This window comes from Pollachius pollachius (assembly GCF_949987615.1).
Source record: "Pollachius pollachius genome assembly, chromosome: 5".
NCBI lineage: Eukaryota > Metazoa > Chordata > Actinopteri > Gadiformes > Gadidae > Pollachius > Pollachius pollachius.
The window spans coordinates 21,305,659-21,331,288 of record NC_136938.1 but is presented as its reverse complement, the minus strand read 5'-3'; the positions used below and the strand labels follow the sequence as shown (position 1 = coordinate 21,331,288).

The window sequence follows — 25,630 nt, the reverse complement described above, 5'->3', positions numbered from 1 at the left end:
CGGTAATAAATTGTACTTTTAAATCAATGCATCTGCAAACACCGTACAGCAAGCACATATTTTCTCGACTCAGACATCGTGTACATGCCCATAATTTTTAGGATTGATGAGTATTTGATCGTGAGAAAACATTGTTTTACCGCGAGTGAGTGTTAAAAAGAATGAATGAATGCGGGCGCGTGTGTATGTGTAAAATAATTAATGAAAGCGGGCACGCGTGTGTGCGTCCATCTGTTTAAACACACACAAACTAAACACGTAACGCATAACAGTCCATGGCAATGTATATTAACGGGGGGACATGCATATTAGGAACACAAGTCGATGACGATAATGCATACAATACTGTGGCGACCACGGGTGTGGGCGCCATGTTCCGAAGCCGCGGGGATTCTAGGAATTGGGGTTGTCAGTTGACAAAAGGGGTTTTGTTAATTTATTCTGTTAGGTTAAGTGGGGTTAACGGGTTTGGGGTCTTTATTGGTTGTGTGTTAATTGTGTGTTCCATTGTTGTGTGATCGGGACCATTAGTGAGAGTGTTGTGTGTGTTGGTCAGGTGTCCCGTGTTTCTGTAATGTTCGTGGTGGTAAATAAAGGCAGTCCGTAGTCGTGCGGTGTATGGGGCACGGAACTGCATAATTGTTCATCCTTGGCTCCCGTCTCGTCCTTCCCGTGCTGCTCGCCACAATACTAATAAAAACGATGTTTATAATGTATTGCGTCAATCATTAAATAGAAGCACAGTTATCGCATATCATATTGTGGCGAGCAGCACGGGAAGGACGAGACGGGAGCCCAGGTTGAACCAATTATGCAGTTCCATGCACCATACACCGCACAACTACGGACTGCCTTTATTCCCCCAACAAACCCACGAGAAAACAGCACACCCAATGAACAAACATGACACAGTCAGTGATGGTGGCGACAACAATAAACACACATGTAAACACTGAACAACACACAACCAAACAACACCCCGAACCCATCAACCTCACTCAACCCAGCAACAAACAAAGACCCCAAAACCCCCCTGCATCAACCGAAAACACTTAACTTCCAGGATCCCCTGCGCGACCCCGGAGGAGTCGCCACAATGTTATATCATATAAGTTTTCTTTGCCGAAATTTATTTCAGGACTCAGTATTTCTGAAGTTGTGGAAGAAAACCTTATTCCATGTGTGAATTAGGCCATATTATTTGGCCATAAACGGAGCCATTTGAAGTTTGAAATTCATGTGCATCTGGCTCATCGGAAACTGCAGACGCGCTGTCAAAATATTGTGGCGAGCAGCACGGGAAGGACGAGACGGGAGCCCAGGTTAACAGGTTACGCAACTCTCGTGCCCCATACACCGCACGACTCGAGAGTTGCCTTTATTGAACGACCCCGAACATAACAGAAACACGGCACACCTGACCAACACACACAACACTCTCACTAACTCTCACTTTGTGCGTTTATTTGGTACTTGATTTTTACACTGCCAAGCCGATACGGCCACAGCTTGGCACACCCGGCAATTTCCCTGTCTTGCCTTTGTAAAACCGTGGGGGTATATTCCGCCTTCGTCAATGAGCCGGCTATCTTGGTTCATTGGAGTAGGCGGGGCTACGCACAGACCGTAGACCTCTTAAGAATAATTTGCCTACACCCTATGTTTATTTTATTTTTATTCAAGCCACTCACATGCAAGAATGAGTAGGCGACATCTGAGTATAGGCTAAAAACGCGATTAACTATTTACAAGTGCAAAAACCCAAACATATTCTGTATTTTGCTGACATGTTATTTATCCTGACATCACAGGGACATCGGGATACCCGTCTCTGTTGGAGAAACAACGCAACACCTCTGCCCAAGTCCCGCCCCTGGAACCGCGATGCCGTCTAATCACATTTACGTGAAAATGACACCGCCGATACGTGTAGGGAAAATTAAACATGCTGTCAAAGGGTGGAATGTCGAGGGTCTTAGGTTCAGCACAAAAAGGCAGCAATGAAGCAAAACATACTTAGAATCCATTTTAATCCACTTTTTTCTTTCAAACAACTGAGAATACACAGGCAGCACATGGCATAGCTTCCGCCTTCTAGCTTCCCCCCTCGGGACTGACAAGCCTCCTTTATATCTGCTCGTCAGGTCACCCGAGATTGGTACATACCAATCCATGAAATATCGCCGGGGGTGTTTACATATCAATCAACTAAATATGCATCAAACTGGTCAAAACAAACGTACCTATAATAAATTAAACTACATCAGGCCTTAGTTATTATTTTTGCGTGGACACACGCCACTACTTACAAAGTACATGTTCAAATAAAGATAATTGAATTCACGGAGACGCAACGGCGTCACTCGCGCACGCCCCCGCACCATATAGCTGTCCCCAGCCGGGCGCGCGCTTCTTAGAAGCCGCATTGAACGCACAGCTGACAACGGCGGTGAGCAGTTGTTTTTTTTACCACTCAATACGTAAACCCGCCCCACAATTGCATAATACATCAAATCCCAAACATAATGCAGAAACTTCATTACTCTCGCTTACTCTTGCATGCAAGATAAATGCCCCGGTGCGGCCTCAATACGGACGCGTGAGGACGCGCCAAGAGCCGCGTCATCACACATGCCAATATGTGCAGGTTCTGAGAGGGTAAATTGGGGTGGGAAATAAAGCCGGTATATTAAGAGTGTTAGTTTTAACGCGCGGACCATACCAGGAAAAAGGCGGGTATAAGACGGGCATATTTGGCAGTGGAAAAACGAATATAGTCTGTTTTCAGTTAAATTTGAGCAAAAGGCTGAAGTTTTGTGTAATTCAGTAAGAACTTAAAGCTGTGTTGTGCCATACAATCTTTTACACTCTGAACCCTGAGGTTCAGAGTGACCTGACGTGGTTCGCCATAACTGTTAACTTGTATCAGTTCTTTGGTCCCTGAACCAGCCAGGTCCAGTAGAGACAAGAGAAAAGGGGTAACAATATGAAGAGAAGAGCCTTCAACGTCATTTAGTGAATATGGGGATTATTTCGGAAATGTATGGGCCTGTGTTGGCAGTTATGTCTTTGAAAAGTATTATCATCACTCAAATATATACTAAAGTGGTGAAAATCTGGGAGTTTTTTGTGGCATTTTCCAACCATTACTTTATCTGCACAATACTGGGAAGCAGACATGTATCTTCAAACATATGTTATCATTGTTTGCTGATTTATTTGTCATTTGTATACATGAACTATGATTACACTGAACAATTTAGCCATATATATTTATGAGTCTTCTATTCTATGATTTGTAAGAAGAAATAGGAGATAAAAATCATCTCACTGACTTGTGCACTTCAATGTTACTATTCCTTTTGAATTTAAATTTAAGAACAGTGTTTTGATCTCCTTTATGCAGTTGCCAACCTAAATGATCTACGACCCTTGTCTGAGAGATTCCTTTAACCTTCTGCATTGCTAAATTACTCAATTAAAATACAATTGTAAAATGTAATGCATCAAATCATTTATTTGTCATGTTTGTCTCATACATTTACCTGCTGTATACAATATATAAAAACAGACCCACTATTGCAGCAATTGTCAGGCAATGAAAACAAATGGTGATCAAGAGAGCTCAATATGTTAAAAAGTGATATTGTTTTGTTCGCTTTCTTCTTCAGACATCATGCTCAACATTGCAGGTGGAATGTCGCAAATAATCATTCCTATATAAAAATATGAAGTGGCCTGCATTGGACATTGGCTCATGTTTGATCTTCTAGATGCTTCTAGCCAATAGCGGCTACTAAATACAGCCAATGCATCACAACGCATGGAAGACCTTCCTACCAACCAGCTCAAAACATAGCCCTCCGACGTTGTCACATTTAAGAACGAGTAGTAGTCGTCTTGCAGTTCATATGGTGTCTGGATTGGTGAGTTGGTGAGTGTAGATGAGGTCTTGGTAATTATATTTCTCTGCAATGGTCATGATGGGGTCATAACAGCGTATTCTACTCAGCACCTTCAGAACACTGACCATGGCAGACCTACACGGGGGTAACAGAGGCCGAATTAAGTGCGGAGTCTTCCAACACATGGCTTGAATGATTCACAGAAATGCATTTGCATGCTTTGAAAATGTGAAATAATACTGTTCAAAAGATACATGAGAATGAAAAACATATGTGTCATCGGAGCAAATAACCTAGTTGTCTTTGGCCTTAAAGTGAGTGTCTACCTGACAATGTAATTTAAAGAACATTTCAAACCACTTGTTTTTGCACATTGTGCTTTGTACTGTATATCTTGAAAATGTAATCATGAATGCTAGTTACCTATAATCTGTTTTGCAAAAATGTGGATATACATCCATGTATGCAAACTAAATTCTAGCTGGAATCGGGACTGAACATGGTGATGTAGTGGCCAATGTCTATAAACAATGGCTGTGCCACTATAATAACATCCCCTGCCCCTTTGACCAAGTTCAGCCCTGTGGGAGAATGTGTGGATGGCTGGTTTAAGCAGTCTCACCTGGCAGAGTCTGATTGGACTCTGGGTAAGGCTGCACACCTGTTGCAAATTGAGTAATCAGTGTGCACAGGTTACAGACTTTGCTACAACCACCACTAGTTAAAGTGGTAGGAAAAGCAACAGAACACAAATTGCCTAAAATATATTCCTGAACCAGGGGTTGGGGTAAAAGGGCTGCTGAGGTAAAGTGCAGTGTTTCTGTCTAAAAAAAAAAGGCAGTGTTTGGAAAAGAGTGGTTCCACAGTAAATCAAAAACAATACCACATGAACACACCAATACCAGAATCAGGATTTAAATAGGTGGTGAAGACATAGTAGCCAGTGTTATATAAATAATGTCTGGGCCACTATAACAACAGGCTCCTGCCCATGTGAGCACGCCCGCCCCCATTGGTTCAATGCTAGGGAAAGCAGTGGAAGTCCAATAGGTGCTTGGGTTTCACGGTTGCACGGTAATCATATCAGATGAGCCCTCAGCACGGTCCGAATGGCCTTACCTTGTGTGGGGCTCTTCGGGGGGCTGCTCGTTGCAGATAGAGTGGGCCGTCTGGACCAGATGGTTGGTGAACGATTGAAGCTGCGATGGGCACACACTAGCTCCCGTAAACCAAGAGAGGGGAAGACCGCCTGCTATCTGCAGGCCGAGATGAACAAGGAAAGGGTAAAGTTAGCGGGGAGGAAATATGCATATTATTAATAAACCGGGTTGAGTATATCATAAAAAAAAAAGCAGAAAAAAAATACAACCAGCCTCTAGGCAAAAAGATGCATTCTTGCGCACACAGGCACGCATAAAGACTGACACACGCGTATGTGTGCTATATATAGTGACCTTGCTGCATGCAGTCACAGTGGAGCTGGCTGGGCTCTGGTTGAGAAGGGTCATCATCAGGTATCTGTTCAGCAGCTTGTCCAGCATCAGCTCCTTCAGCACAGACTCAGACAGCAGCGTGTCCCACTTCCCCATGTTACCTAGCAACTAGGGCCCACACGCACACACACACACACACACACACACACACACACGTTTGGTTGTATGTATACGATGACGTTACATGCTTTACATCATAAAGTTCAGCAGTATGCCATCATATCAGTACAATGCTTTTTAAATTAATATGCTTGCATTATGCATTATTCCTCTTTATTGTCCATATTTAATGCTGGCTTCTAGATTTTATCCCTGCACTGCTGTACTTATTTGCACTACCATCATGTCACACATTCTCCAAGAGCATATCTTTTATCGTCCATGTGGATATTTTATTTAATTCTATTATCTTGTATATGTATGCTGTGTGTGACGTGTACAAGCTACTGTGACTTTGAATTTCCCCTGGGGATCAATAAAGTATTCATCTATCTATCTATCACACTATTCTAGTGAGCTGTACCTTCACCGCGGTCCAGAACTGTTGGTCACGGAAGAGACACTGAGGGGACATTCGGTCTTCCAAAAACCTGGAATTGAATGCACACAAACAAGGGAAATGGAATGAGTGATGGTCAATTTCATGTCTGAGTCAGTAAGGTAATGGTACTAAAAAGTTATTGAGATGCTTGAGATCAACACGCTAACCAGGTAGCACCTCTGAGAAGCCTGCGGTACTGTCCTATATATCATAACATCTCTCTATCAACCCACTTTACGGTCTCTCGCCACGCTCCAAGCCATATGACATATAAAACAAAGATGTAAATATATTTTAGTTATAGTAATTCAACAAACAATAAAGGACAAGATTCAAGAGGCAATTCTAAAGAAGCAATCCAGAAGTGGATCATTCCTTATGGATCCGGGTCTGTGAGGTTATGAGCTAGTGCCCATAAGAGTGAGCATCCAACCATTGAGGTCGAGGGTAATTTAATAGACTGAGAAGTTGACTAATGGTGCCGTTTTGCTATTCATTCAAACATTGCTAGAACTGAAGAGCTTGGAGTTCAACCTTTGTCTCTGGACCTTCCAGGCCATTAGGCAGGGGTACTTGATGAACACATAGGGAGTTGATCAATTCCATTGATGAATCCAATTTTAAATGTAATTTCTACTGAATTCCCACTATTAATTATTATTTTTTGGCACTTTCATCATTATTTTTTTGCATTATTATGGTTTGCATAGAAATGAGTAGACATGAGAACGTAATTGCCAAATCTCTTTTCAACACCGGGTATTCAAAGTGGTGGTCGGATCGCATTCCCTTTCTCTGCGATCTGAGTGGTGCCTTTGCATTCTTTTTTTATTACCTTACTCACCAAGGTAACTGGATATACAGACTGAATTTCTATCCCAGAGACAGCGAGAGAGAGAGAGCAAGAGGAGCGTGAAAGAGCCGCTTTGAGTGTATTTCATATAACACCCGACATGTACACCGTGACTTTGTAATGAGCCCGTCGACTCACTTTTTAGGGTACAGAGGGATGAAGACATCTTCATCGACACAGCTTCTCAGCCTGGTCACCAGCACCTCCACCAACACCTGCATGGAACACAAAGCTATTTCATTACCCCTGCACTGCCTTTCAAAAGCTGAGAGGTTGTGTTTTTATTTCCTACCAGCAACCAGGATACACTATGATGTGTGAATCGATCTGTGGTCGATATGTCGAATATCAAATTGTCTTTGTTTTTTTTAACATAGATACTTGAATATACTATTCAAGGTAAATAATGCCCGGCTGCCCGTTCTTCCATGTTGCTGAAGTAACAAACACATCGTATGTTTCGGTATGTTGCTTTACCTTGGCCGGCTTGCTCCGCTCGCCGCTGAAGACAGAGTAGTCCTCGTTCAGCTTGTGGCAGAGGTCCGAGAGGTGGGCCGTCTGTCCGAGAGACAGCGGGTCCCACACCAGCTCAACGTAGGCTGAGCACAGAGGGCGCACAGTGGAGACACGGTCAATGACAAATCGAAGGCAGTCCGAGCGTTTCTGTTGCTGAATGAATGTGAAAGAAGCCGGTTATCACCTGTTATCTTTGGCAGGACCGTCTTCTCTATGACACTGGGCAGTGTTTTGGTGTCCGAGTCCTCTAGCTCTTCGTAGCCTTGGCCGTGACAGAATGTCTCCACCGCTCGGTACCAGGGGAGCTCTTCGAAGTCGGCACAGACATCCTGAAACACATACCCACATAAGCCTTTTAAGCTTCATCGACTCATATGATACAGCATTGGTTGGCATCAGTCGTGTGTGTGTGTGTGTGTGTGTGTGTGTGTGTGTGTGTGTGTGTGTGTGTGTGTGTGTGTGTGTGTGTGTGTGTGTGTGTGTGTCCCATTTCCATTTACCTTCAGTGGGTCCCATGCCAGCATCTGATGGCGTACCAAAGGGCTGAGCAGCTTGGGCAGACACAGGTTAATGTAGGCATTGTGATAGGAGTCTGAGTAGGCACCTCTCCAGTCTACGAAGCGGGACAGGATCTTCTTAATGTCTGAAAAGTCTTCCTGGACGTCGGAGAACACAGTCTGGGCCCGCAGAAGAATATCAGCTGGCGGGGAAAAAACGGAATACGACAAAAGAAAGAGACGTAAGGAGAAATAATAGATTATGACACAAACGTGTTGCTAAACTATGTTTATGTGCTGTTCTATGTCAACCGGCTCACCCCTCGTCTTCTGCAGTTGCTCCTCTTCCTCAGATGAAGGCTGCATGTCTTCTGGTATGTCGTTATAGACCTTAACACCTCCTTTCCCATAAGTCACCTCTCTGGAACGCGTAGGAACCGAGAGTGGAGGATAGGTTGAAAGATTTAACAATGAACCTCAAAATATCCACTTTAATTCACATAGTTGGGCCAATACAATTAATATTCTAAATGTGTCAGGTTTCAGATTATTACAACATGAAAATACAGGTTTTTAACCACTGTAGGTCTGAGAACAATTAACAGATTATTTCCAGTAAAAGTTTACGGTGATCACTAGACACACTCACCCCTGAGTCCCATCCGAGGAGTCTAGGCCCTGCTCCTTGGTGCCATCTGGAGAGGAGAACAGGAAGGGATGAGAACGACTTAAAGGGTAATTCCGGTGTAAAATGGATTTGGGATATTTTTTGTATGATAACGAGTTGAAACGTTCGTTTTGGAGCACAAAAAACGCATATAGACGCATTCTTCAGTTGGCTGTTTTTAGCCGATTCTATCAAAACGCTATGAACTTGGAACGATGGGGGCACTTGTTATGGTAAAAACTAAATCGCTATTTTAAACCACTTAAAAGGCTAAAAGTAGCCCAACACTTCTTTGGTAGTATAATAAGTGTCTTAACATATAAAACGAGGCATTGAGAACTTTGTAAGTGTACAGATTGTTTATTAAAAAGGACATTTTATACACACAATACCATCAGTAGATCACCTGTCGACGCCACTTTGTTTTTAAGACTTGATAGGTAGATTGACGAACACAGAGATTATGACATCCGTCAGCAATACGCAAGCTCTGTGTTCGTCAATCTACTTATCGAGTCTTAAAAACAAAATGGCGTAGACGGGTGATCTACTGATGGTATTGTGTGTATAAAATGTCCTTTTTAATATCTATACACTTACAAAGTTCTCAATGCCTTGTTTTATATGTTAAGACCCTTATATAACCAACTGTCCTCCTATCTCTCATCTAGCAACCTACTTGACCCTCACCAGTCAGGCTTCAAAAAAGCACACTCCACTGAGACGGCTCTCCTCGCGGTGACTGAGTCCCTCCGGGCAGCCAGAGCCTCGTCCCTCTCATCGGTTCTCATTCTCCTTGACTTGTCTGCAGCATTTGACACTGTGAACCACCAGATCCTCCTCGCCACTCTCGCCGAGCTTGGCATAGCTGAATCTGCCCTTTCCTGGTTCACGTCCTACCTGATGAATCGCACTTATCAGGTAACATGGAATGGCTCCTTGTCCAAACCTTGCATGCTTGATACAGGTGTCCCTCAAGGCTCGGTACTGGGGCCTCTTCTGTTCTCCCTCTACACCAGATCTCTGGGCTCTGCAATTACATCCCAAGGCTTTTCCTATCACTGCTATGCTGACGACACTCAGCTATTTCTCTCCTTTCCCTCATCTGACAAAGCCCTGATTGCAACACGCATATCTGAATGTCTGGCAGAAGTCAGCACCTGGACAACTGCCCATCACCTGAGGCTTAACCTCAACAAGACTGAGCTCCTCTTAATACCAGGGAAAGATTGCCCACACATGGACTTACTGGTCACTGTTGAGAACATCACTGTATCTCCTTCTCCAACTGCCAAAAACCTTGGTGTAGTGTTGGACAATCAGTTATGCTGCACCGCAAACATCACTGCGGTGGCCCGATCCTGCAGATTTGCACTTTACAACATCCCCAGGATCCGGCCCTTCCTCACAAAGCAGCTCAGCTTCTAGTCCAATCACTGGTCATCTCCCGCCTCAACTACTGCAACTCACTCTGGACTCCCTGCCTCTGCGATTAAACCCTTGCAGCGCATCCAGAATGCGGCAGCGCGCCTCGTGTTCAACCTACCAAGGTTCTCACATGTAACCCCCCTCTTCCGAGACCTCCACTGGCTCCCTGTAATAGCTCGCATCAGATTCAAGATGATGGTACTGGCATACAAGGCAGTCGATGGAACTGCCCCTGCCTACCTCCCAGCATTAGTAAAGCCACACACCCCAGCTCGATCCCTCCGCTCAACTACCTCAGCTGGACGTCTGGTACCGCCATCGCTAAGAGCAAGCAAAGGTTGATCAGCGAAGTCACAACTTTTCTCTGTTTTGGGACCTCAGTGGTGGAACGAGCTCCCTACCGATGTCAGGACCGCAGAGTCGCTCACCAGCTTCCGCAAAAGACTCAAAACTCACCTGTTCAGAGTTCATCTCGACTCTGCATAGAAACCAATGCACAACCACCATTGAATGTTGTACGTCCTGGCACTTGTACATTGCACTTATTCAAGGTACTTAATTGTCTAGCATCTACAGTAGCTGCTATCGCTGCTTTACACTGGGAATGGGTTAGCCTAGCGATTGTAATACTTGCACTTGGTTCTATGAACATCTTTACTGTACCGACAGCGATATATTGTTTCACTTCTTATGACAAATGCACTTATTGTAAGTCGCTTTGGATAAAAGCGTCTGCTAAATGCCCTAAATGTAAAATGTAAAATGTTATTATACTACCAAAGAAGTGTTGGGCTACTTTTAGCCTTTTAAGTGGTTTAAAATAGCGATTTAGTTTTTACTATAACCAGTGCCCCCATCGTTCCAAGTTTATAGCGTTTTGATAAAATCGGCTAAAAACAGCCAACTGAAGAATGCGTCTATATGCGTTTTTTGTGCTCCAAAACGAACGTTTCAACTCGTTATCATACAAAACATATCCCAAATCCATTTTACACCGGAATTACCCTTTAAGAAACCCATGGACCTAAATGAGCAGAGCAGTTCCTCAGAGGGCCCACAAACATACAGACACGGACACAGGCACACTTTTGCCTGCCAGTCAACCCTTTTGTTCATAATAATTGCCAATAAAACCTTTTTATTTATCCTTATATTTCCTTAAATTCCCTTCAGTGATAAATAAATCTGCTGTATCCTTCAATACATTGACCTGCACATGTCGATGGCTACTCACGGGTCAGCTGCTGCAGGTGAGCCGCCCGCTCTCTGACACTCTTCCTTCGGTGTGCCAACAGTGACTCCATCTGGTCTGACAGGAGAGTGTGCAACTCCAGCTCCAACAAGTTGATCTCCACCACCTGCAGACACATGAGGCCGCATGTCACACGGACGACACACTTCAGGTAACTTTCCATGGATGAGATTTTGTACCAAAATAAATATATGAAAAGATTAAATATATCTTTTAACTATATCACGGTACATGAATTTACATTTTTACTCTTTAACTATCAAGAGCTTGAACATTTCAGAAATCGATAAGACCTACTATTATGACTCATATCTTAGAACCAAGACCTTGTATCTCATACAAATAGGGTCTGTGACATTCTGGTTCATACGAGACTAGAAAAATGACCATGGTTAGGTAATAGTAACTAGGACTGTGAGCAGTCACGAAAGGTATTCACAGCCCACGCACCGCCCATCCCAGCAAACGCCCTTTTCAAGCTTATCACAGGAGAAGGTCACTACTCCAAGACGCAACTGGGCCTCTGAAAGGGGCGGGTCTTTGCTGTTAGGCACTGGGATTAGTAGATGCAGTTTATGTGTGATTTTGTGCCCCCTATAGGCGAAGTACCATGAATCAGACAGGCATAGATCATGTGCAAAAAATATCAGCATCTAAAATAAGGAATGTACACCAAGCATGTTGATTTTTTCCCATCAACATGCCAGTTTCAATAACTCCACACCACATCTGCTAATAGAAGCCACCAAACATTTTGAAGAACTGCTTTTGGGGATACACATACAAGCTATCGTAGACAAACTTTTGTGCAATCAGGGGCTAAGCTGTAAGTGTTACCAATCCGTCATAATAATAATAATAATAATATTAATAATAATAATACCCAAACCCGACAGTAACACTAGGTTTAGCCACTTGCTGTGAGCTCTGACCTTCTCCTGGAGACACTCCACCAGGTTGTTGGCGTACTGGGTCATGGCCCTGTAGAAGCAGAGCTGCTTGTCCGAGGCACTGCCCTCCAGGTTCTCCATGGAGCTCCGGGCGTTCTCCACGTCCCCCTCCATCCTCCTCAGCTCCGCCTGCCGCGCTCGGTGCACCTCCTTCAGCGACTCCAGCCTGGACGGAGGAGGAGGAGGGGGGCAGAGGTGGAATTTAGCCTTGACCGCACTTTCCCTGAAGCAAGCTTTGCCGTAGCATGAAATGAAACGGAAGATCTTGGTGACTTGGAACTGAAGTCAGCGTGTCATTTATTGAACCAAAATGGGCCTTTACTGGCTTACTGAAATGTGATTACAAGTGTAGCATTAATTGAAATTAGCATGAACGCAGTGCTGACGGAAATTAGCGTTTACTGACTTTCCCTCAAGCCTCCGTTTCACCAGTGAGACGGTGACAGGCGGCAGACTCTCTGGGTAGTTGAAGCCGGCCTTCTTCTGCCTGTGTTGGTTTCTCCTCCTGCTGCTGCTGCTGTAGCTGCTGGCTTCACTGCCTGAAGGACTCTGGTGAGCCAGGGATGGTTCATGTTAACATTACAGGGGATGTTAATATTACACAAGTTCTGAATGAGATGCAGTGAGATTTAGTAGTGAGATTAGTTGCAAGTACAACTCATGGCTACTCTGAACGGGATAAAATTCATGTAATGATGAAGAATCCGGTTTTAAATGATTAACCTAAAGTCTGATAACGGGCGCTTGACTTTCTTTCGCTTCATATTAGTTCTGGAGGCCAATGGTGTTGCTGGGGGCTGACATCTGTTAGCGCATAAATGGCAAATGCACACTTGGCCAGCAGTAGTAAGGCATAAAAAAGTGTCTGTAAAGTTAAATAAGTGTATAAATACACTTAATCATATCCTCTTCTGAAAGCTTCATCCACTCGCATGATAAGACTTTCTCTTCAGTGGAACCGAATTATAATACATTTGTACTCATTTTGATCCCTAGAAACAGAGGGCTAAGATATGAAGAGATGAAAATAGCCTTAAAGACTCTCTCAAAAACATATTTCTTAAGAGTTACAATTACAAACTACTAGTATACAATAGGTATCCACAGATACTCAGACTACCTGATGAACGTATTATTGGCTTGATTATCATTGATTTGTGTTTCGTATGAGCTCGTCTTTATGCTAGGTCCCAGTAGTGGTGGCCATCTACCATTCCAAACCAATACAACCAACTCATAAACAATGTCTAGTGAAAAGGCCTCCCTACCTGTTCACCTGGACGTCTTTTGAGTCCCTTGAAAATCTGAGTCTCCTCCCAAAGTTTCTGCTCCTCTTCCTCAGAGTCAGATTTACTTTCATCGCTGCTTCCTGTCCCAACATACAAGACACGCAATGACACAGCTGTGCAACTAACATAGGCATTCACGGAACCAACGTGCGAAAATGACATAACTTGCCCATCACTTTTCCCTTACCTAGTTTCTCTGCAATCCTCTCTCGAACGCTCTTCGCACGTGGGGCAAACTCAATCCTTCGCTCGCAATCGTCCGGTTCATCGTCGTCGCGGTCGCTGTCCCTGCTGCAGCGGTCAGGGGTGCTGCCGGCAGAGCTCCGGCCATCCCTACCCAGGGAGATGAAGTCTTTCTGGGATCTTGCTTCTTGACGTTGCCTCCTGGCCGTTTTGATGGTTTTCGCACTGGGGATTATAACTACAGGGACACAGTACAGGCCAGGATCACGGACCGCCCCCTTTACATTGGGCTTTTCAACAGTCAGCGGTTGAATCTTGGAGACGGTTGGTCTCGTATGGAATTCATGCAATATAGAAAAAAATTATGATAATAATACTAACAACTGCATGAGAATCGATAAAGCATAGTTGTGTTGGCTGGAGAGTTGAAATGTGTTTGTCATTGTAAAAGATTGATAAGAAATATTTAGGACACTAGATTATACTACACATGAGCAATGATGAGTCCACTCTTTCAAAAAACATTAACCTCTTTCTTGACACACACACACACACACACACACACACATACACACACCTGGTTTGTAAGCAGAGTGATTAGAGGCTGGCGAGGAGGACAAACTTGAGAGCGATGACGTAGAACTATCACTATTATCTTCTTCATCAGGTGTGGGAAGGGAGGCTGGACTCGAAGAATCCTGCCTGGGTGAACCAGACGGCAGGGGAGCCCGTTGCACTGGACCTAGGGGGATATATGTCGGTAGTGGGTGTCCAAATAAAAAGGTATACGTTAATTATAAAACAATCTTGAGTCGCTTCTGCATCAGTAAGTCGCAGTATCCATGTTCAAGGGTAGCAGCACCGGTACATACGGCTTCTGTGGGTTTTCTTCGCTGATGATCCTTCTTTTCTTTTGGCTTGAAAAACGATTGCCTTGTCGGATGACTTCCTTAGCTTAAACTCCGCTCCTTCAGCTAAGTAAAAACATAATAAACGATAAAGATAATATAATTACTTTTGGGAAAGAAATATACATTACACGAAAAAACGTTATAAACCTATGCAAATAGTGTAGTCTACTCTACTGCATGAAGAGCAGTGTTACAAGAACGTCATCAGACACTCCCATCCATATTCATCACCCTATATTTACCGTCTTTGTCCTCGGAGAAACTAAGCACAGCGCTTGCTTTCTGTTTCTGCTCAGTAGAATGTCTGCTGTCAAAAGCATCTTCTCCTTCGCTCTGATCCGACTCTGGCGGCGTCGTTTCTCGCCTTGAACTGCACGATATACCGCGGCCTTGTGAACTTTGAGACGGCTTGGTCACCGCGGAGTGGTCGAGAAGCTTCTTCTTTTCGTCTTTGTTTTCAATTTTATGTTCATCCTCTTCCTCGCTGGATTCTCCTTTTCTTTGCCGAATGTTCCTTCTTGTTTTTTTCTTAAACATTTTTTTAAACGTGCAGTTGTTGATGTTGATACACACTTGTGGACAAACTGCTTTACGGCACGTTTGAAATCCAATCTGTCGTAAAGTAGTCAAAAACCTGGTACACTTTGTGCACTGCCCTGTGTGGATGAACTGGGTTCTGCAGCCTCTAATTATACATACATGGTCTGTATCCCTTAAAAAATACAAGAGATCCTGTTGTACGTTCAATCAAATGATAAAATAAACAAATCACGTGCACTATTTATTAAAAATAACAAAAAGGCAACTGTATGAAAAGTAACACAGTATTAATACTTATTTGGAATAATTTCCTCCTGTATTTTTCTTCTCTCTCTCTCTCTCTCTCTCTCTCTCTCTCTCTCTCTCTCTCCTCCCACTCCGTGCTTGGTTTTACAGCTCCCCATCCATCCGACTCGAATACGGGTACGCCATGTTGTTTGTGTGACACGAAACTGTCAGCAACAGGCTCGTAGGCAACTTCAGTAAACGTTCCCCGAGTAGTTCGTGTTCTGCTTTAATTTAACATCAATACTTAACCTGCGAGATCGTTCAGGATTATTGGATTGCAGCATTGGTTCGGAGAGAGATTGGAAGTTCATGGTGTTTGCTAGAAATGAGAGAGGTACGAGCCCGAAACTGCCTATTCAAGCATAAGTGTAAGTTTGACATTTTTATTAAATAATGACATATTGGAGCTATGTAAACAATAAACAGGATTGCGTTTGAGGTTGTCTCCAACCGTTAACAATTAAAGTTTAGTTCAGCTTTTTGTAATGTACATTTTGCCTTCTTAGAAGGTTGATACCAAGCTCGAAATAATTCCTCCTAGTAACCATTCACCTACGAGTTGGAGCAAATGAACGGTTTTTTCTAACATGTAGGCTATGTTTCTGTTTGATTATGATGTACACATTTGAGTTTTGTGTTGGCAAAAAAACAGGTTTCAATTACAGAAACGTTGCAAAGATTCCTAAATACCTCCAAACAAGTTGAGCAGGTAGCAGGTCATGAAACTTGCTAGTGGTTGGGGAATGTCACCTATGGGTTTATCTAAGTGTGTGTGTGAGCGAGAGAGATACGTGGACCAGATTGTTGTCGATGTGAATACGGTCCTGCATGGCTCTATAAGTACTACTGGCGTTGGATGACGTCTACAGTAAGCTGTGGTTCTAATCAATGAGGATCCTGGGCTGAATGCATGCCTGTCAGGTGCGGATGTCATTTTGGGGTAGCACGTTTGTGCTAGAGTTTGGCTGTCTTTATTGTGGTGTTCTTATTTAACACACCACTCCATCCATGTTTTGGTATCTCAGGCATAGACGTGCGGAAGAGCCTGCAACATCTAGTGTTTAACTGGATCGTAATTCTACCCTGTAATGCCTCTGGTCTAGTCAGTGAGATGTGCCTTACACATTACTCAACAACACGATCTGATCACCACCTGTAGTCACCTCCTTTTCCTCCTTTTTTTTTTTAAAGAACTATAAGCAGTGCGGTGTATCTACCATGAAGTGTAGTTATGACATCTGCCCTGCAAATTAACCAATAGCTTCATAGCTATAGCTAGCTGTCATGTAACTGGTTTAGCCCTTCCCAACTCCCCTAAGAACGTAATTTATAAGGTAATACCTTATAAACATTACTCTGTCTTTAGGACAAACTTCAACTCTCCGAAATAAATCATTTGTTCAATATTTATCGGTAATAGTCAAAGTGTACTACAATACTTTATTTTGATAATATATAAAATATTATTTATTTCATGCCACAATCAATCAGGAGAATAAATCCTGTACTTTGAATTCCCAATAAATCAGAAAGAAACCATATGTCTAACCTCTTCCTTTTATGGATTAGCCCGATCAGGACAGCTCAACACAGAACATTAGTGGTTGAGTCATTCCTTGCCTCTTATGAATACAAAACAGATAATGGCAAACATTTATCAATCCAAATCTGACACAATGCCTTTAGCCTGCATTGAGGCCTCTTTAAGGAAGGCATGTGTGAGGGTGAGTAGCACCTTCAGCACTTGAGAAAGTCTTGAAGGGAGGGTGCTGTGGAGCTGATAGAAGGATATACTAATTGAGGAGAATGACAAGAAAGGCTTCTTTTTCACAACCCCTACCTGGCTAGCTGGAAGTGATGCTGAGAGAAGCACATATTTTCTATACGGTGGAGGGAAGAAAACCTAGTGAAGTGACCCCACATAATAGCATAATTATAGGTCCAGATGTGCATGTGGGAAGTGTTAGTGGCTAGGGTGTTTGGTTAGTCATTTCAAGTTGTTAGTGATATCACAAGTAGGAGTGTCCACCTAGATGTATGATGGATCCATAAGCAACATTTGCTACAGTCCGTTGGGTAGGCTGGTAGACTGATCTATCCAGCATACATCTAGGTTGAAACTCCCACTTGTGATGCCAATAAAACTCAGGAAACGGTGGATTTTCAAACGGCTTATAATGACTATTCACAATCACACCTGGTGGCATAATATCACACCTTTAAACATAATACCCTACACCCTGCCTTTTTATTAATGACATCTATCTGTTAATCGCTTTGAATGAATGTTACCTTGAGTTATGAACTCTTGTTCAGAAAACACACACACACATATATATATATATATATGTGTGCACACACACAAACACTGGTTCCCACTTCTGGTTCAGAGGAAATACATTTTTAGTGTGCACAATTCTGTAGCGTAAGGCCATAATTAACGTAATTTTTCAACATCAGCCATCTATATTTAGTCATGTACTTTTAAGCATCAGATAGGCTAGTCTGGTACACCACACCCGTGACACCAAACATCGACTGCATTGATATACCGTGGATAACTCGATTGTTTTAAATGCACAGCCTGCTGTAAGTCATCACTTTTGGTAGATCTAGGGATAACCCAGTTCTGTGGGTTATTTTGTATGAATATAAGAGAACAGATTAGCCAGCTGCATTATTCGTTCAAGTGTTGATCTGCCTATTATGTGCTGTTCAATATGACTCAGGCTAAATGTGATCATACAGCACACTTATCACTGTGCAAATACACAGTCTCCAAGTATGGGTGTCACCAACCGGCTCTGTTCATTTGGTAGCCAAAGGCCTCTACTCAGGCGTGTGAGTCTGTGCATGTGTATGTGTGTGCGTGCGCACATGTGTCTGTCTGAAGGGGTTGCCATTATGTGAATTTGCATTAAATTTGCAAATTGGTGACTCCGCCAAGCACTCGTTCAGACAGCCCCTTTGTCAAACATTCATCCATCCGTCAAATCTCCACCAACTAGCCACCCGGGTTCTGGAAACACACTGAAATGTTTCCGTCCGTCTGTTCAAAGTTATCTACCAGTTTGTTGCTACTGTGCCAGCTATGCTTGTTGTAGCTTGTCTTTACTTTTCTTTTTCACACGCTGGCTGTCTAAGCAGACATGCATATACCTGGCCAGGTGATGACCTGACTCAAATTCCCGCTGGTTCTCCAGGTCAGCCTCTGTGTTCCTGGCCTGAGAAACACAGACATGCACACACTTAATCAACAACACATATTGGGTTTGATGAATGAAGAAAATTAGTATAAAATATAAAAAAGCAATAATAAGCATTAACGTCTGTGTGTGTGTGTGTGTGTGTGTGTGTGTGTGTGTGTGTGTGTGTGTGTGTGTGTGTGTGTGTGTGTGTGTATTGACCAGTTGTAAAATGTTGTCAGGGAGTAGTAGAGCCTCTGATGTTATTCACTGCACCCACAGCTACGTGAGATGGCTAGAACTGGAGAAGACATGGAGGCGGAGGAGGATTTGACTGTGTCAGAACAATAGTGGGAGAGTGACAGATGGCAGGCAGTGGATTCCCCCCTCCCTGTCGGCCCTCTACTCCCCACTGGGTATCCATCATTAGTGAAATGACCATATTCACTTAAAACACATGACTGCGCCTTTCTCTCCGTTTCTTTCTCTTTTTTTCCCATAAGCCATTGTCCATATATTATTACACTGCGCCTTTTATAGCTAAAAGGTTAGTAATCGATAGTCTCCCTCCCCGGTGCAAAGTATAGATTATTTTATCATGCGGGAGTTCAGGACCCTTTTATCCCGTCCCATGCCATAAAGTCACATCACTGCAAAAAACATGTCACTTCCTGCTTCCTGTTGCCAAAAACATTCTTGCGTCCTTGGGTTAACATAGAGGAAGTGGTTAGCGTTGAGACTGGCATTCCATTCTTTGCCCTCCTCTGACCCGGTCATGTGACTCCAGAGAGATGACGGCAGGGAGGAAGCCATGGAAGAAGCAGGTGCTGAATACAGGACAGCCATGCAATGTGTAGGATCAGTTCTGCCAAACTGCAAAGAAGGATCAGAGTATGTCTCCAATCCAGAAGGGTGCGTAGTGTGTGTGGGCGTTTTAGTTCCACCAAAACAGTGAAAAGGTGGCAGGCAATATCCATGAGTAGAGTGTTTATCGTATTGTAAGACAGTCAACATGCAGATTGACAGTATGTGAACTTTATTCACTATATCCTTTTCATAGACACGTTCCATAAAATGTTACTGTCTGTTCTGTTTGTGTTTTAGCACACTACCTGATTCGTGCTGTTGTCTGTACACAGAGTGTGTGTGCCAGTGCACATATACAGGTTTTCTGAGGAATGATTGGCGTGAGTATTGTGTAGGACACAGTGTATTTGTCATAACATCGGTAAATGTTGTTCGCATTGGGCTGAACTCTAATTAAATGTACGCTGATGGGGGATAGTATTGGAACGCGTCCCACTGGCAGGGCAGCATGTAAAATGTTTGGGATGTGTCCAGCAAGCCCCTTCACTGGACAGAACAGGAGAATCTCTGTTCAGCTCTGCTGACTGATCAGAATCTCTCTCTCGCTCTCTCTCGCACTCGCACTCACACTCGCATTCGCACTAGCTTTAGCTCTCTCTGCCTTCGTCAGAGACGGCATTGCTTTTCCATAGCTGCGGTATTGATTGATGAGCAGACTGTTTGTGCGTTTCAGATGACTATGAGCAGTAGCTGAGGACACTAAAGGGAGATCCCCTCCCCATCTCAGCCCCCTGCAAAGATGAATGGTAAGAACTCTGCTCTGTGTGTACACAAGCATGTGGGCATCAGCAGAACAGAGCCGAACTCTCACTGCTCAACTCTTACCCAAGTGTTCGATAGATTCATACACTGTGTGTGTGTCTGTGGGTTGGGGCATTCATTTCTGTGCCTGCATGTGGTCTGTCCATCTGTGCCTGTGTTTGACCGTACATGGTTGAATCTGTGTGTACACTGCTGTGTGTTTGCTGCTGCTAGATCAAACATGTACATATTTTGCTGTTTCATTGAGTTATGGGCTGTTAGCTGTGAGTTTCAGACAAGGAGAGAGACAGAGAGAGATATTGATTTACCCAAGTGGATCTGAATGTATGAATAAGGAATAAATGGCTATTGACTTATGATTTCAATTTGGTTTCTATAGTGTGTGTGTGTGTGTTTGTGTGTGTGTGTGTGTGTGTGTGTCTCTCTCGCTCTCATCTGTGTGTGTCTCCCCCTAATAGGTAGTCTTGGTAAATGGGCAATTTCTCCAGAGGAGAGGAACAAACATGACCAGAAGTTTGACACCCTCCTTCCAGCCATGGGCTACATTTCAGGTAAACATACACACGCACACTCACTCACCCATGCACACCCACTGCCAGCCATTGGCTACATTTCAGAAAGAAATTGAAATTGTGTTCGCTCATCCATGTTCTCTGTGCTTTGTGTCTGTGGGTCCGCTCTGCAGGAGAGCAGGCACGGAAGTTCTTCCTGCAGTCTGGCCTACCTGGCTCTACGTTGGCAGAGATATGGTGAGATGTTCACACTGGTCTCTGTCCCGTCACAGACACACTGCGACCGTGCAGTGCAGCAAATATCCCAAAGCATTCAGTCATCTCAAACATGTTAAACGTTTCATTTTAAGGCCACCTTTAAAACATTTATGTGCCCTTGTCTTATTCTCCGTGTGTCCTTTCTGCTTCTCTCTCTCTGTCTGACTGACTCTCTTCGTCTGTCTGTCTGTCTGTCGATGGGTCTGTCCGTGTCTCGGTCTGTCTCTGCTTGTTACCCCCCAATCCAGGGCGTTGGCTGACATGAATAAGGATGGAAAGATGGACAGGCTGGAGTTCTCCATCGCCATGAAGCTCATCAAGCTCAAACTCCAAGGCACGCCCCTTCCCTCAGCTCTGCCTATCATCATGAAGCAGCCTCCTGTGCCCGCCCCCACTCTCAACGCAGCTTATGGTATGACATGCATCACATCAATCAAACCTGACAACAAGAGGTTCTTGTTGGCAGGTTTGCTACAATAAGGATTCGACATTTGAAGGAATTGACACACAAGCGTACAATATGAATGCTTTGACATGACTCAACACAAATGCTTTGTGATAAATCATCAATCTTTTGTGGTCCAAAATGAAGGAATGGGAACTATGTCGAACCTGTCCATGATGTCAGGTCCAGGCATCGGGATGCTGACCCCCCTCACTATGGGCAGCCCGGGGCTTTCACCCATGGGCTCTTTGACCTCCCTGACCCCAATGGTTCCCACGGCAACCATGAGCCCTCTGATGTCGACCATGGGGAACGCAGCAGTGCTCAACAGCAATATGGGTGTTTTTCAGCCATATCCTGTTGGACCTGTAGCTACTGGTAAAGGACTCCTCTTCTCCCTCCTTTTTTGTCTCATTTGGACCTCTTATTTATTCAAAGGTGACATATTATACCACCAGGTGTGAGTGTGATTAGCCGTTACAAGCCGTTTTGAAATCGGCCTCTTCTGACATCACAAGTGGGCATGTCCACCTAGATGTATGACGGATAAATTAATAGCTTTTGCTACAGTCCACTGGGTAGGCTGGTAGACTGATCTATCCAGCACACATCTACGCGCCCATTTGTGATGTCAGAAGAGGTAGATTTCCAAAACGGCTTGTAACAGCTAATCACACTCACACCTGGTGGTATAATATGTCACCTTTTTTAAGTTTTTCGGTTATTAAGGAAAGCCTCATCATACTGTGGGGTGGCAAATGTGACGACTGAATGTGAACTTTGGTGGAGGCTAGACTCTTGCTCTCTGGTCATATTGTCGGTCGTGTCTGTTCGTCTGTCCGTCCCTGTTTTAAGGCCTTCCTGTGTCTGCGGGCTACTCCTCCTCTCCGCTGGGTTTCGCCTCGCCTTCTGTAGGAGTATACAGGACTTCTTCCCTGCTCGACATCGGATCCAGCAGGTACACTCACAGACGCACGCGCAGAAACCCAGAAATAGGCGCTGGGCGGTTGTAGGTAGATTCTCGGTCGTCTGACTCCCGATGGAGAGTTACTGGGTTCGATACACCAATGTCTCCAACATATCTGTAGGCGTTGTGTACATGTATCTGGATCCACTGTTATTCTCTTGGGATTAAAGCGTCTGCTAAAAGACAATACAGACTTGTATTGTCAGGTTGCTCCTAGTTAGTAAGCGCTGTGCAGTACTTTTCTCTGTGGTATTATTATCTTAGGATAACACTTCTCCTTGTCATCGCAGTGGATATGCTCAATCATGCCAACACGCCCCAGTGTTGCCTCTCAAATACAATACAACTTAATGTTGTATTGTATTCCCCCAAACCAGGGGGAAGACATTCAAAACATAACAAAACAATGTGCCTCCTAATATGCTGCAGTAACTACACATTTATGCATATTTTAGGTTTTACACAGTTGAGGAGGCTAACAGCACTTGGGGATGAAGCACATTATATATATATATATATATATATATATATATATATATATATATATATATATAAAATTTCTTATTGTTATTATTTATTTATTTTTTACCACTTCAACCTTAGTGTCTCATTTAGTGCAGCATCGTCTGGTTTCCTCAGAATCAGGCTCTTCCACCGGCACTCATGTGTCTTGTCTGACAGCGGCCGCAGAGACGTGACGTGAACGCACACCTCTTGTCTTCCAGCTCTAACTCCTCTCCCGCCCTGCTGTCCTCCAAGCTGCCGGTGCCGAGCGACTGGTCTGTCCCCCACGCCTCCAGGCTCAAGTACCGTCAGCAGTTCAACAGTCTTGACAAACAGATGACCGGGTACCTTACGGGTGAGTCCGCCGCTGCCGTGCCCTGGTGTTGTGAGTGGAGGGAACACCCCTGCACATGGTCACAACGGGGTGGATGTATTCACCTGCTCTTTGACCTCCCTGACCCCAATGGTTCCCACGGCAACGGGCATGAGCCCTCCGATGTCGACCATGGGGAACGCAGAAGTGCTCAACAGCAATATGGGTGTTTTTCAGCCATATCCTGTTGGACCTGTAGCTACTGGTAAAGGACTCTTGTCCCTAGCGTTTCTGTGGTTTTGCTACGTGTGAAAAGGAAGGAAGTACAGGTTTCTTAACCAGGCATCCTGTTGGAGGTCTTCCAAGTCCTTCACCATACACCGTCAAGTGTGTGTGTGTGTGTGTGTGTGTGTGTGTGTGTGTGTGTGTGTGTGTGTGTGTGTGTGTGTGTGTGTGTGTGTGTGTGTGTGTGTGTGTGTGTGTGTGCTGAAGTTACTTTAATTTGTACCCAAAGGTAGATTTTTGATGCAGCATAGAGTCCTCATACACACAAATAGGAAAAATACATTGTGTGTGTGTGTGTGTGTGTGCTAATCAGTTGGCTGGAATGCAGGTGTGGGTCAGAGGCTTTACTGAACCGTGTCGTCCATGTAATGCCGTGCATGTTCCCTCCCTACTTTAACGCCCATGCAGCCTCAGCACAGCCACGGGAAGTAGAGCTCCTGTGTGTGTTGGCCAAGAGCTGTGGGTGTTTTCACCCCGCTAAGTGACTTACTAACACGTGCACATAAAGGCCCACACACTCTGAGTCACACCAGGAACACCATCCACTTCTTGTTGGACCAGTTTCTTGTGGAACAAGAAAGAAACAAAGAGAAAATAGATTCAAGAATTCGAATATATTTTTGCCCTGTGTGTTTTTTAGTGTTGAAATGATTGAATTCTTGGGTTGTCAGAATATATTCATTCCGCTAATTACAAGCTTTGTCAAGTAACAATTCCTAATGCTTGCTACTTATAGGTTAGGCTGACTAGGCTGGTCACTTGTTAATGGTCATCACCCATTATTCATGACATGTTCTTAAGGAATCTCTGTAACCATAGATTTAAACCATGTTCGCCATGTGGCCCACATGTGTGCCCACATGTGGGCACACACATGAATTATTTAAAATTGACTTTCGACTAAAAGTAATGATGGTGCATTTCGGTCTCAGGGGGGGCCAGCTGTATAGTTGCAAAGTGCCCTAACCCTCCCCCCCCCCCTTATTCATGACATGTTATCCATGCTGTTGCCAGGTCTGCAGGTGAGAAACGCCATGGCAACCACAATGCTGACTCAGACACAGCTGGCCTCAATCTGGTGAGATGTGTGTGTCTGCGTGTGTTTGTGCGTGTATACGTGTGTGTGTGTGTTTGTTTACGCAGTAGACCCGGAGAAGTAAACCAAACCAGGGCATCATACGTTGTCCTAATAAGGCTGTTGTGCGCCGTTCTTCTCTCCTTCAGGAACCTGGCAGACCTAGATAAGGACGGCAAGCTGAAGGCTGAGGAGTTCATCCTGGCCATGCATCTGGTGGACATGGCAAAGAGCGGACAGTCGCTACCGCTGACCCTGCCTGGGGACCTAGTCCCGCCCACACACAGGTGCACTGGACCAGGACACGCCTACACAGCTACACAACACACTTATGTCACGCTGACGTTAGACCCATTCTAGAGTGGGATGAACGCTTGAAGAGGATTTTTTTTATTTTCGTTTGTTGGTGAGAATGCTGTCATTCATGCAGCGCGTTAAGAAATGTTTTGACACTGGCTTGCAGGGCTGCTATGAACGGCTCCAGCTCTTCCCTCTACGCGGCTCTGACTGATGACCTGGCCGTGGAGCCTCCACAGAAGATCAAGTCTAACCGTATGTCTCTCTCGCCCTCTGAGTCTAACCGTATGTCTCTCTCCATCTGATTCTAACCGTATGTCTCTCTCCGTCTGATTGTAACCGTATGTCTTTCTCACCCTCTGAGTCTAACCGTATGTCTCTCTCCATCTGATTCTAACCGTATGTCTTTCTCACCCTCTGAGTCTAACCGTATGTCTCTCGCCATCTGACTCTAACCATATGTCTCTCTCACCCTCCACATCAAACGCGGCCTCTGATGCTAAATTTGCAACCGAAATGCTTCCAAAAGTCACCACCTAAAGTTAGACACGATACCGCAAAGTGAATTCAGGAAGAGTAGATAAATGCTCACGCTAAACAAGATGGATTCCACATTATAAGCTTGCGTAGGACATATGTGGTTCTCATTCTAGCGCTGCATGCACACAAGCTGCATCAAAATGAATTGAATTCCCTCAGTAGCCGGATGATCCCCACTTTTAAAGTGATCACTATCTAAATTCCCAGTTTAAGATATCCATTAAAATAAGTTAGCCATCAGCACCTGCTGAGGACAAAGACTATTTCTGATGCTATTTCATGTGTTTACCATAGTTCCTCCCTTCCT

The 25,630-nt window shown here is 44.2% G+C and overlaps 2 protein-coding genes across 4 annotated transcripts in view; one reads left to right on the top strand and one right to left on the bottom strand.

Moving 5' to 3' along the window:
• Nucleotides 1-3,273: 3,273 nt before the first annotated feature.
• Nucleotides 3,274-15,067, bottom strand: gcfc2 (GC-rich sequence DNA-binding factor 2). Its single transcript, XM_079737207.1, has 18 exons — nucleotides 14,728-15,067; nucleotides 14,447-14,548; nucleotides 14,152-14,316; nucleotides 13,579-13,812; nucleotides 13,371-13,471; nucleotides 12,509-12,651; nucleotides 12,085-12,268; nucleotides 11,135-11,258; nucleotides 8,455-8,500; nucleotides 8,126-8,226; nucleotides 7,809-8,008; nucleotides 7,493-7,637; nucleotides 7,270-7,391; nucleotides 6,931-7,007; nucleotides 5,922-5,988; nucleotides 5,360-5,506; nucleotides 5,025-5,161; nucleotides 3,274-4,040 (listed from the first exon to the last, which is right to left on the bottom strand). Exons 1-18 carry the CDS (start codon nucleotides 15,020-15,022, stop codon nucleotides 3,908-3,910), a joined length of 2,523 nt encoding a protein of 840 aa, XP_079593333.1. The 5' UTR covers nucleotides 15,023-15,067; the 3' UTR covers nucleotides 3,274-3,907.
• Nucleotides 15,068-15,459: 392 nt separating this feature from the next.
• Nucleotides 15,460-25,630, top strand: part of itsn2b (intersectin 2b) — a 31,410-nt gene continuing 21,239 nt past the window's right edge. The window contains exons 1-11 of one of the 3 annotated variants that reach the window (XM_079737121.1): nucleotides 15,460-15,647; nucleotides 20,039-20,111; nucleotides 20,586-20,678; nucleotides 20,813-20,876; nucleotides 21,146-21,309; nucleotides 21,490-21,720; nucleotides 22,198-22,300; nucleotides 23,035-23,168; nucleotides 24,426-24,489; nucleotides 24,636-24,773; nucleotides 24,950-25,038. In XM_079737121.1, coding sequence (XP_079593247.1) covers nucleotides 20,105-20,111; nucleotides 20,586-20,678; nucleotides 20,813-20,876; nucleotides 21,146-21,309; nucleotides 21,490-21,720; nucleotides 22,198-22,300; nucleotides 23,035-23,168; nucleotides 24,426-24,489; nucleotides 24,636-24,773; nucleotides 24,950-25,038 — 1,087 coding nt within the window. In that variant the 5' untranslated portion in view covers nucleotides 15,460-15,647; nucleotides 20,039-20,104. Of the gene's footprint in view, nucleotides 15,682-20,038; nucleotides 20,112-20,585; nucleotides 20,679-20,812; nucleotides 20,877-21,145; nucleotides 21,310-21,489; nucleotides 21,721-22,197; nucleotides 22,301-23,034; nucleotides 23,169-24,425; nucleotides 24,490-24,635; nucleotides 24,774-24,949; nucleotides 25,039-25,630 lie in introns of all 3 variants that reach the window. The other 2 variants (XM_079737122.1, XM_079737120.1) reach the window with 2 other exon arrangements.

Bases quoted from the DNA above. Each gene is read 5' to 3' on its own strand.
- gcfc2 (XM_079737207.1), bottom strand. From the start codon at position 15,022: ATGTTTAAGAAAAAAACAAGAAGGAACATTCGGCAAAGAAAAGGAGAA. The intron at 13,472-13,578 runs GTAAGGGAAAAG...ATGTTGGGACAG, and splicing joins GAGGATTGCAGAGAAACTAG to GAAGCAGCGATGAAAGTAAA. The intron at 5,162-5,359 runs GTCACTATATAT...CTCGGCCTGCAG, and splicing joins CTGTGACTGCATGCAGCAAG to ATAGCAGGCGGTCTTCCCCT.